This window comes from Anoplophora glabripennis, unplaced genomic scaffold, assembly GCF_000390285.2.
Source record: "Anoplophora glabripennis isolate ALB-LARVAE unplaced genomic scaffold, Agla_2.0 scaffold7, whole genome shotgun sequence".
Taxonomy (NCBI): domain Eukaryota; kingdom Metazoa; phylum Arthropoda; class Insecta; order Coleoptera; family Cerambycidae; genus Anoplophora; species Anoplophora glabripennis.
Genome location: NW_019419456.1, coordinates 534,311 through 547,682, shown reverse-complemented (window position 1 = coordinate 547,682; position 13,372 = coordinate 534,311). Strand labels below are relative to the sequence as shown.

Below are 13,372 nucleotides of genomic sequence, written 5' to 3'. Positions count from 1 at the left end.
ATAACATTTTTGGTTTATTGGGCTATGGCAACAAAAATATGGCAGTTACACAAACGATTTTGACACCTTATGATGCAGAATTCATTCCTTTGCTAAATGACACTGAATCAAACTTTATTTGCAATTACAAAAAAAGTTATTTGCATCCATTAAATACTTTGCAAAGTGTTACAACAGCCTCGACCCCAGGGACAGTTGTAACAATGGACGGATACAATTGTAACATATTATGTCATTTATTTTAAACATATGATTTAATTTGTACTTAAGTTACAAAATCACAAATAAACATCACATTGTCATTTTAAAATATAGCTGCATTGAGAACTTAAATCAGACTGTATTGATAATTCAAAATAACATAATTTTCTTTGGCAAAATACATCAATCAGTACAGATATGGAGATCAATCGGAATCACAATTTTGGCAAATGTAAAAATCTTCCTGTTTGGTATATTTTAAGTGAGACCAAAGCTTACACTCCACACCCTTGACCCATTGTTCGCCGGGCTTGCTGGAACTAAAAGGTTCCAGACACATTATGCAAAAATATTCATCTTCGTCGTCGCTTGTTTCGGAAGGTTTTGATACAATCGACTTTTTTATCCTTGTCTTCTTTTGCTTTCCTTTATCTTGATCCATATTAAAACTCTTCTTCACTTTCTTTTTCTTCATATTCCATCCTAATTTTCTCTTTTTCAGGCGTGTCCGTGTAAACTGTCGATTTCTTTTTCGTTGCTTTCTTGCACTGATTCTTTCTTTGGGGGAGCTTTAGGAAAAGGTCTTATGGATTCTGGAGAAAATGCAGGAGCGAATCCTGCCTGAATAGTTGCTTGGGCTATTTCCTTTGCCATATTCGCTTGTTGTGGTGTATTTGAATGTGGACTGCTTGTCGAGGGATGAGAACATGTAGCTGTTTGCATGCATGTTGATTGTTCGAAACTTAATTGTGTCAGTTTAGAACTTGTAGATGGTTGAGTGATTGGCGATGGTGTTGTTGTATGTGGCTGTGTTATACTACTTGTCGATGGTTCTACTATGCTTGACGCTGTTTGATTGGTTTTTGCGGGTGTTAGACTTTCTTCAATACCATGTGGTGATGGAATAGGTCTATCTGTTACGAATGATGGGGCAAAATCTAGTTCGCTAAAAATATCTCTATTGAATGGAAATATACCAGTGCATCGAAATTCAGCTTGAATATTCGTTGGAGTTAGTGCTAGAGGCAATGCTGTCCTTGTAATACTTGGGATATCGTATATTGTCATTGTCTTTCCAGGGTTATTTCTCATCCAACTGTCACAAGCCGAATTAACCGCCTTTTTAAATGGTCCATATACAGCCCGGTCTAATGGTTGCAGTTTATGGGAGCAGTGTGGAGGGAAAGACAAAACAACAATACCATTCTCCTTACAGAAATCCAGTGCCTGTATGGATATATGTGAAGAATGATTGTCAAGTAATAACAATACTTTCTGGGTAATAGATGAGTTAGTGTATTTCTGAAAGTGGGTCAAAAATATAACGAATTGTTCCTCTTGCATCCACCCACTAGCATTACCGCTACCAATACAACCTACAGGCCCATCTCTAACAAAATGTTCCTGATATCTTAGTCTGGGAAAAATGAACATAGGTGGTGTAGCATTACCAATAGCATTTACAGCCACTGTAATGGTAACTAAAGTTCCACGTTCGGCTGAAGTTAGAGCCCCAACTTGTCTCATTCCTTTCCTTGTGACAACTCTATCCGGTTTTTGTACTGTCGTAACGCCGGTTTCATCGACGTTATATATATCTTTAGCCTCAAAATGCTCTCGATCTAATATCTTTGCTAAATTGTCAAAGAAAATATTGACATTTGTCAGATTAAAACTTGTTGCTCTTGAAAGACTGGTTGGTTGTGCGCAGCTTATGGATAGCTGACGATTTCTTTTCATAAAAGACGAAAACCAGTCTTCACCTGCTAGGCCATTTTCATCCCACTGAGGAGGTCTTCTCAACTCGTATTTTTTTGCCAGTTCGTAAGCCAGTTTGCGAATATCTTTTGGTGAACAACCATTATACATTTCCGCAGCCTTTATAATGTAGTCAGCCATTATGCTTTCTTGTGCTACTGTGAAAATTCGATTGTGACTGTTATAGCCCATTGAAACAAAAATTTCTAGATTGTTCTCCGCATTGGCGGATTCTCTCTTTCTTTTGTATCTCGTTAGAGATACATGGCATAGACCAAACTGTTTCGCAGCTGAACGAACGGATAACTGGCGATTAATAATTTCTTCATATGCCCGCTGATATACAGTAATGTCATGTGATGCTCGCGTTGTTTTGCGTATTCCTGTTCGAGGCATTCTAAAAGTAAAAATAAAATATAAATTTATTGCATATTAACTCGCCCCACAGACAGCACTCGGCTTCGGCTCGTGCAAATGTGGAACTCAAGCTGCTCATGCAACCAACTGTTATTATGTAACTCATCTTAAAAAACTACAAACAGTACAAATCTTAGTAGTTTCCAACATTCCTAATAGATAATTATGCCGTTACAAACGTCCCCATGGGGAAAATTGTAACGGTACAATTGTCCCCGTACACATTGTTACTATTATCTCCGATTGAATTTTTCTCCAATGTTACGAGTTTTATCTCAAACCATAGAAATACAATTAGTTGCAATATACAAACAGATAAGCAAAAACATCAGTTCATCACATGGCAGTTACGGAAGTCAGCTGATGTACTTAAAAACCTAGATATTTGATATTAATTAAACATAGAAAAACTTACTTACGGTATGTAAAAACACTCTTTCATTTAACTACGCGGCAGTTCGTCGCGGAGGTCATCTGTGAACTAAGCGAAGCGTTGCCACATAGTAGACGAACCTTCCATGGACTCTGCGCATGTTCATCTACTATAGCTTACGAAATCATGGCGGCGTTACAACTGTACCCTGGTACTTTTGTCCCCGGTCTACCCTACAATAACATATTAGTTTCCACAGTCATAAAAATGGGGGGAAAATTGTTTACAGGGTGGTTAATTGTTTAATTTTTACGTAAATTTACGTTTTTCGCTTATAACCTTTTTCCGTTCATTTCTACGAGAAAACAGTATAGTACTTTTTTTTTCGTCTTCAAAAGACCTACAAATCTAGCCCTCGAGCGTCAAAAAATATTGATTAGATCAAAAGTTATAAACAGAAGAAGTTTATTTATGACTTTTGAATTAAACATTTATAAACTGCGTTATTATCACCAGAAAGTTTTGGCATCGCATCCTCTCATTCCTTATCACTGTCTAATAACTCACACGAAATCTGGAATCGGTAAGTTGAATAGTTTACCTTTACCTTATAAACAAATGAACTAATTATTAGTCTGGACGATCCCAAGGATCTTCCACAATTGCACTGATTTTTTGGCGTGGTGAATGGCAGTATGGCCCATGGTGTGTTTTGGAGTTGGACAAGTATCGATTTATCTGATTATTCTAGTGAAAATTATATTTAAATGCATTGATTTAATTACAATAATCAAAGACAATATATTAAGTTTCGATAAATATTTGGTTAAATAAACGGATAGTTAAATTATTATCTATAATTACGTATTTGTAACGTACAATATACGAGGGTGGTCTGAAAAGTTTCCGACCTCAACATGAAGATGGCAGCACTCGTAAATAAAAGCTTGTGAATTTCGTTGTTCATCTGTTGACAGCTACCCACCAAAGTTTCACCCATTTTGGAGGCGCAGTTGTTATGTAACAGTCGTTTGAGTGAGTTGATATGAGTGTTTTTATGAAAATGGACAAAATCGAGTATCGAGCTGTCATTAAATATTTGTTTTTGAAAGGCAATACGCCTACGCAAATCAAAGATGAATTGGATTCTGTGTATGGGGACTCCGCACCATCATTTACCTCAGTGAAATTTTAGGCAGCTGAATTTAGAAGTGGCCGTAAGAGCTTGGGAGACGATGAACGTTCGGGATGTCCAAAAACTGCAACTACCGATGAAAACATCGCCAAAGTTCACCAAATGGTGCTAGACGACCGCCGAATTAAAGTGAGAGATATATCAGAGGTTATGAACATGTCAAAAGAACATGTTTGTCACATATTAAATCAACATTTAAACATGAGAAAGCTGTCCGAGCGTTGGGTGCCGCGTTTGTTAACGTTAGACCAAAAACGTGTTCGAATGAACATTTCCAACGCTCTGTTGGCGCAGTTTAGGCGCAATAAATCCGAGTTTTGGCGCCGATTAATTACTGTAGATGAAACTTGGATACACCATTATACGCCTGAAACAAAAATATAGTCCAAACAGTGGACTGCAAAGTGGGAACCGGCTCCAAAAAAGGAAAAACTGTTTTTTCGGCTGGGAAAGTGATGGCGACTGTTTTTTGGGATAGCCATGGACTTATTTTAATCGATTATCTTCAAAAAGGAAAAAACATTACAGGAGCATACTACGCATCATTACTTGACAAGCTGAAAATCCTGTTTCACCAAGACAACGCACCGTCTCACACTTCAGCGGTTGCCATAGCGAAAATCCACGAATTACGGTTTGATCTGCTTGACCATCCGCCTTACTAACTAGATCTAGCCCCAAGCGACTTATTTTTGTTCCCTCATCTAAAAATTGCGCTCGGAGGACAGAGATTTTCGTCAAATGAAGAGGCAATCACCTTCGTGAACAATTATTTTGCAGAGAAAAACGCTGAGTACTATTTGGACGGGTTACAGAGATGGGAGCATCGTTGGGAGAAGTGTGTAGAGTTACAAGGAGACTATGTTGAAAAATAAAAAAAATTCTGAAAAAATGTCTTGTATCTTTGTTAGGTCGGAAACTTTTCAGACCACCCTCGTACGTTATGGCAATCAATTCGTCCGATCAGTTCACCAATTTCTAATCGGGACCTAAAATATTGTCTCTAAAACAGATCTGTGTAGAAACCACTGTGGCAGCTTAGTAGTTGATACAATGATATTTACATAAAATTTAAAGAGAATATAAATCAAGTCTGTGTAAAAAATTACTCAATAATAGTTAAATTTAAATCATATTAGAGAAAAAGTCAACTATAAATTGGTTTTATATACTCAGAAAAGAGTCAAAAGTCGCTCAGTTGATAGCAGTAACATCATAAGTAATTTTTTTTCTATTTTTCAGATCAACGATTTATATCGGCTAATTTCCTAGGTAAAAAATGCCGTCATGGCGAAATAGAGACTATTGATGAAATCTGAAACATGATATACCGGAAACTAAAGGCGAAAAAAAAAAAGAAAAAGGTATCCTCTTCGCAGATCATTTTAAAAGTGTAGACTCTACAAACAAAGATTAACCATAATCTCGCTAGTGTGAGTAAAACGGAGACTCTTTCTTTGACTAAATTGAGCGATTTTTGGATCCATTTTCACCCTAAATATAGATTTTACAAGATACTTGCCGGTCGTGCATGAATTCTGGGTACGGCATCGTTTTCAGCTCATAAAAGTAAATGATATGTTAAATCTTGGGTTTGGACTTATTTGTGTGTAGAACACCCTGTATTTGACCATCCTGTTGAATAGCGATTTTTTTTTACTTTTTCTAATGATTTATTTTATTTGTCTAAATGAAGAAAAATGCAAAAAATTTTAGGTATTCTTTAAGTTGGCCAAGTGATTTATTTAATATTCGTCTTTTGTTGTTTAATATTGACAGTTAATTTAATTTTGACTAATTGAAAGCTTGTTGAACGACTATTACTTGGTTTTATAAATTTTGAAATGTGAAATTTAAAAAAACTTATGTTTATGTAAATCGCACAAAAGACTGTGCGATTTGTAAAAAATTGTTAGTGAATGTAATGACTAATTACAGTCACTAAAATTTTGATATAAAGTTAATTAGAGTTTAAAATATTACTGAGAATTAATGCATTGTTTATGAGACATCCATCAATAAGTTTTGACACAAGCCTACTCTGAGAAAAGTCACTTTTTTTATACACCATAATATTGTAAGAGTTCAATTAAAAGCCTTTTTTCTCGAAAACCGCCCACATTAGGAGGTTTTAACAAGAGTACATTATTTTTTGAAAATAAAATTGTACATTAGAAATTGGAGCTCAAATGGTAAAAAACCTAACCTTAAAAAATTAAAACTTAAAACGTAATAGGAATGCAGCATAACTAGCGCCCTTTATGAAATATCCAAAAAATAATTAGACCAGCGTATTTGGCATCCTTAAAAACTCCGGAATACCAAATTTCATAAAAATATTTCGCACCGATAGGACGGGACATCGATATCAAATTTTTTGTATCTATCACCGTTTTGGCTGTACCCTATAAAATTATCGACCACCCTGCAGATGTGAACATGTACCTACTCATACCTAAAATTTGACATTTCCACAAAGAAAATTGTATATTTTGCTGGTTTTCAAACAATTACAACAGTCAAGAACACAATGGGTTTGCTACCTAATAGAAAAATTCCTCAGTCATTTTACAAATGTGCTTGGACTAAACGTTGAAAATAGAGCTTCCAAAAATGTTATAAAATTGCAAAATATTTTAATGATATTAAGCGAGGAAACCACATTAGGAGGCTGTTTTTCAGGCGTTTCTCATGAATTTTTTTAACTGGGACAAATTGATTAGAATTTGATCAAACATTGACATTATTTTGTCAATATTTTGTACTCATTTACGAATTTTTTCAAGTCATTTGTGTTCGAATGTCGAAGTTATGGGCTGTTATCCGTGTTGGTTGTTGTGATTTTTCTTTACATCCTAATGTAGTTTGATCTTTCAATGTTTTTTGGTGTTAAATTTCGCAACTTACAAGTTTCCACCCGTCCATCCACCCATGTCGAATTTCTAACATTCATCTTGAACCACGTCTCTCAGTGTAGCGATAAATTTCCCGTCCAACTGCGTATAACGTATAAGTAAAGTAAATTTTACTCTACGGACCGATAAATCGCCTCTGGAATTTTCCTTGGATCTCAAACATTTTTTTTAGATAACCCCTCATCTCTCACTCCTAGTTGGCGGAGCCTAACGGCTTGTTCACTTTTTGATTAATGACGAGATCCGCGCCAGAAAATGAAAATACGCTCGGTGTAACCTGTTACACGGCGGGAGATGGCGATATTGTTATAATTTGACAGTGGGGTCGCTTGTCTTTAGGTGGGGGTGAGAAGCGGAGACAAAGGCAGCAACGATCGCGATGTAAAACCTTTGGCGGAAAGGGACATAACAATAAATTTAGAACTTCATGATCAAGTTAATAGATTGCTGTGTTTGCAATTTTTTTTACAACTTGTATCCGTTTTCGATAAAAATCTGATTTAATTACCATCTATTTGATAATAAAAAGTAAATTATGCTTCGTAAATAAACATAAACTTTTAACTGAATATCCTTTCACGAGGATTATTGGGAATAATACAGGCACACAAAAGAAGAAAAATAGCGGTCTATTCTTTTGATCAGATCCTGTTATTGTTATGTTTACGGTTCGCTTTTAGTATATTTATTGTATATTCCAAAACCACGGACGAACATGGATTAAAATTTACCTATATAGGGTGTAAATAAATAAGTAGAAAAAATTCAGGGGGTGATTCCTTATTGAAAAATAAGGTGAGTTTTTCATTAAAAAAAATCATCCCCTGTCAAGATACAACCGCTAAAAGAGGATGCCAAAAAAGTAGTTTTTAATTTTAATACCAAAAAAGTGATAGAAATGAAATTAAGTAGACGTTTTCTGTTATTGAGAAGGCACTCAGTAAACAATTTGTTGGCCCCTATGGTTGTAAGGGGTAGAAAAAGCCACCGCTAAGACTTGTTTCATATGTAACTTTTTTTCTTATTAATATCTTACCATTTAAAAATTAATTCTAAACAAAATTGTAACTTTTTCGTAAAATTAACGATTTCTGAGCAAAAAATTTATTCAAATCAATTACTTAGGTACATGGTACCTACGATTAGCATAGGGTAGAAACTTTATAGAACTGAAATTTATCTAGGTAGACATTTTGTAATGGCAACTTAATTGTTATAATTAATTAATTTTATTAATTATGTGAAGAAACACACATTCAATATTTAATATATGTAATTTTTATTAGTTTTTTATAATTTATAATAATAATCAACAAATTGTCTTCCCGATACCCGAAAACGTCTACTTAATTTCATTTCTGTCACTTTTTTGATATTTCATAAAAAAATTAAAAACTACTTTTTTTGGCACACTCTAAGCAGTTGTATTTTCACAGGAGATGTTCAAATGAGATTTTTTTATATGAAAGACCCACTTTATTTTTCAACAGGGAATCACTACCTGATTTTTTTCGCATTTATTTATTTACAGCCTGCATACCGAAAATAACGTGTAATTTCTAAAAATATCTGAGAAATATGTAGGATATTAAAAATATGGTCGGATTCGATTTTTATTTTAAAATTATCATTTAAAGATGTAATGTTCAACTTCAACACTTCTACGCATGTGCAATCAGCAATCAGCGAATTACTCCTTGGGATACCTTCATTGATAGCTTTTTTATACTGAATATAATAATAAAAAAAAATTTATTAGTTTATAAATAAGTAGGTATACAATATCTGGTGTTTGAGTAATAAACGTTTCAAGTTGTTTATTTGATTTCTTTGGTTTACAGTTGTCACGTTGATGTTTCAGGAAAACACGTAATTTCAAATATTTTGATATATCAATGTCTTTCTAACGTAGAAGCTTTCACCTTTGATAGATAAATCGGAAAAGTATGCAATAATAATATTTTCGAATCTGGAGGTCGTATTTTTTTCAAAGCAATAAGTCTTGAAACGTTTGTAAGTGAATTCGAACTTATCCCTACATTTGTATGGTAATAAATTTAAAGTCACTTTTTTGCAGCTGCTACTCACAATGGCAGTGTCCGGGTACACCTGAACATCATCAACACTGTATATATTTTAGCACTTATAGGCATTAAAACGAATATACCTTTTATCTCAGCAATAAATAAACAATGATTGTAAAGGAAACGATTTCATAAGCAATGAAGAAATGTTAGGTATGCGTCAATAAAAATCTCTTAGTTCATATTAATTAATCAACATTGTTTGTGATTTCAGTAAAAATAGTATGTCTACCTTGTAGTAAAAGCACATTCCTGGACTCAACGCTTGGCCAATAATTTGCATTGTACGTTCGGCAATGTATTGCTTTTACCACTAACACACGATATACTATTGAGTTTGTTTTCCTAAATTTTTAGTTAAGTTGTCATTTCCCAGTGTTTATACAGGGTGTCCCTGAAAAGGATGGACATCGCTTTGGATGAAAATAAGACTATTTCTCTTAACTTACCTATATACAAGAGTGCACCCCTACTGAGATATAGCCTTCTAAATATACAGGGTCGGAAAGTCCCCATGGTTCATCGGCCGTTACGTGAGAGCGATAAAGAAAGTCATAGAAATCCGTGCGATAGAGAAAGATGGCTATAATGAAAGCGTCTAATAGTCACCGCCCATTTCGCATTTCCACAAATAAGAAGTGGATCTTTTTGTGGAAGGGCGAAATGGGCGGTGACTATTAGACGCCATCATTATAGCCATCTTTCTCTATCGCACGGATTTCTATGACTTTTTTTTATCGCTCTCACGTAACGGCCGATGAACCATGGGGACTTTCCGACCCTGTAGAATAGATAACGTAATTTTTTCAAATAATTTGAAAACCGGTTTTCTTAGAAACTCCAAATTTGCTACACTTATTTTTTTATATAAGCGCAACGTAAATAAAAATTTAGGTGATAATACATATACAGGATGTTATCTTTCTAGTGCCTGTGCGCCACTGGCTATCCCGTAATTTTTTTGTGTGTACGCAAGTGAGGCCAGAATTTATATTTTTAAAGATAAGCATTATTTTAAAAGATTTTTTTGGTCTTACAAAATTTTGATATCGTTTATGGATTTCGAGTAAAATTGGCATCTTTTATACACTAAATATAGGCAAAAATTTCGATTTGTAAAAAATAATTTATAACTAAAATTTTACTAAAAAAAATAACTACACATTTTACAAGTTAATCAATAAAATAAAAATCAACACTAATATTTTAAATAAACAATATCAACTAATAATGTAAGAAAGTCAACATTAACATTTTAAATATACCTAAATTGATATTTGTAATCATATTAAAATATTGTAGTAAATGCTCAAGCAAAGTGACTTCCTTTTTCTTAATCGCAAGTTGGGGATATCAGCCCATTCTTCGAAAATTAAAATGAATTTTATCCAATAATTGTGCATTACCTCTCATAACATTAATTTCATGTTGTATTCTTTTTCATTATTCGTTTTTTGTATTTACTGAAAAGTTATAAACTGTGGTCCTCAACGATCTCCAAAGAAAATAATTACATGGGTTTACATCCGGGGATCGAGGTGGCCATTTTAAAGGGGCACTATTTCCTCTACCGATCCACCTGTTAGGATAGTAACCTGTAATAACTGGTCTTTTAATACTTTATTAACTTTTTGAAAGCCAACCTCTGCCGCTAAACGCCTTGTATTTACTTGAGGAATTTCTTCGACCCTTTCCAAAATTTGTTTTAGGAAATCTTTCAGCATATTATGTTCAAACAGTAGCACAACAATTTCCTTCATAATAACCCAAAACTACTAACATCAGTTTGTTCAGCAAAAGTATAAATTGCAATAAAAAACAAAGTAAGCTAAAATTAAATCATACCTAACTTGACACTGAACCTTTTAATTATTGTTATGAATTTGTTTCTTTGTTATATGGCACCTCGTACTAGACTGTTTTAATTATCTTAAACTGATTTTATATTATTTAATGTGTAAAACATGCCAATTTTACTCGAAATCCATGAACGATATAAAAATTTTGTAAGAGGCAAAAAATCTTCTAAAATAGTGCTTATTTTTAAAAATATAAATTCTGTCGTCATTGGCGTACACACAAAAAAGTTACGGGATAGCCAGTGGCGCACAGGCACTATAAAGAGAACATCCTGTATGTGTATTCTCACCAAATTCTATATTTATATTGCCCTTATATAAAAAAATATGTATACCAAATTTGAAGTTTCTAAGAAAAACAGTTTTCAAATTATTTGAAAAAAACTAGGTTATCTGTTCTATATTTAGAAGGCTATATCTCAGTAGGCGTGCATTTTTATATATAGGTAAGTTAGGCTAAATAGTCTTATTTTCATCTAAGGAACCTGTGGTCAAGCGTTGTTTCAGGGACACCCTGTATAAATTCAGAAATAAATCCATTTATACATACATATAGCAGTGACGAAGTGTTTTATTTTATCCACGACAATTACGTTCATCTCCAATGAATTAGAAGTTTCTTTGGTGGCGAATAAAATTTTCTAATGCCTTCACCTCGTCTATTCTTAGCTGCGAATCGAACAAATTCCCGTGGACTTTCCAAATCCACCAAGTTTTCCGGACATTTACAGATTACTGGCAGATCACGCATGAGGTAGTGAATCGGGAAAAGGGCCCTATCAGGCCTAGAACGGTATGGAAATGAAGCGATATTTCACGGTGCAACATCTTGGGCTCCGCTCGATGCTTATTGTTTTATTCCGAAAAAACGAAATCATGCAAATGGCATTTTTTAAAATTAAGCTGGAGAATCGTACGATAGGAAAAAAAAATCGAGAATGCGAAAGGACTTCGCAATCGAGATTCAAACAATATTTTTTCGAAAATTGCCAAGAATGTGAAAAGAAAATTTTGATATTTACAATTTATTTGACATGTATCTCTAATTTACTACACAGATTTTAATATTAAATGTTCTTTGACGCGTCAGTAACGATAGAAATGTTTCAAACAAGCTTTAGTAAACAATCAACATTTCTATTAAGAAAATACCCGTTTTTTTTTTAAATCTTGAGTTGCTGGCAGTTTATTCAATAATTTTAACATGTTATCAAAATGTGATGAAAATCTACCAATTTCTGGACTTATTGATCAGGCAATATGAATCTGCTTACAAAAAGTTTTTGGAATGGCATGATGAATGTGTGACATTGGCATACTTTGAATATAAAATGAAAAGAGTGCAGTCGACAACGTTACGGTTTACAGCTAAATTCAATGCTGAAGAGAACACAAACAGACAAACAAAATATGGATATAGAGAAATATTCTAAATTAGGATCGTATTTGAAAAATAAATGTGTTGGAATCGTCTAAAAAAGTAAAAAGTTTTAACAGAGAAATTCTTAAAAGAGACACCTGATAGAGGAAGGCTTCTTATTAACGAAGGTGAGTCATTAATTTCTTAGTACTTCTATAGATTTAATGATAAAGTACTTATATTATATCAGGTTATTTTAATACTTGGCATATGGGGGCATGTAGAAGAAGTGAACTATTAAATTTAACAATTTACAATTATTATTGTAAAAATCCAAGATTCAAAATCACATCCAATGAACGTTTATCAAAATTTGGAAATTGTATCCATAGTACACTATCAACCGAAGATTTTTATTAGATACGTCAATGTAAAATGTGCTAATCAGGTTATTGGTAAGTATTTAATAAAATTAGAAATTAAATTGCAACATATTTTAAATTACCGGAAGCAGAGAGCTACACTGGTCATTTCTTCCAAAGATCATCTGCTACACTGCCAACTGATTCTGGAGCTGATTTCGGTAGTCTTATGAGACGTGGGAGCTAGCAGTCTTGGACTGTTGCGGAGGCATATATTGAGAAATCAATTGAGAAGAAAATTTAAAGGATCTCGCACAATCCTTATGAAAAAGTGGTTTCCGCTACACTTGGTAAATTTATATATAATGTATCAACAAATGTCTTCATTGTAATAATTAGGCTAAGTGTGGCGCGGAGTTTAACAGGACCGTAATCAGATTACGAATGAAAATATTAATATATTTACGGAAAATATGTCGCAACATAGTACTTTTACCAAAGAGTTGGGCTAAGTAGAGGATAAAATACCTATATAAATTTAAATGACACCACTTATTCGATAAACCTTAGTGTTGTGACAAGGCTTCCGTGGCATATTGGAAGGAGTTAAAACGTATTACTACGTGCTTTTCTATGTTTTCTTTAGTGAAACGGCGACGTTTGTCACTTAATATTAAATTGTGTAGAGAAAATGACCGTTCAACGTCTACTGTTAGCAACGGATAGTATACAACATACATACACATATATTAATATATTTGCCAGTAACTTCCGATATGTACCAGATAAAACTTTACATGTTTTCCAAAATGGCGTATGCTGGGTTTTTTCCAACACTCTTTGCATTT

The 13,372-nt window shown here is 33.7% G+C and overlaps 1 protein-coding gene across 1 annotated transcript; it reads right to left on the bottom strand.

The window, feature by feature from the left end:
• Positions 1-699: 699 nt before the first annotated feature.
• Positions 700-2,100, bottom strand: LOC111692771. Its single transcript, XM_023456882.1, has one exon. It carries the CDS (start codon positions 2,098-2,100, stop codon positions 700-702), a length of 1,401 nt encoding a protein of 466 aa, XP_023312650.1.
• Between the last annotated feature and the right edge of the window lie 11,272 nt (positions 2,101-13,372).

Bases quoted from the DNA above. Each gene is read 5' to 3' on its own strand.
- LOC111692771 (XM_023456882.1), bottom strand. From the start codon at position 2,100: ATGGCTGACTACATTATAAAGGCTGCGGAAATGTATAATGGTTGTTCA.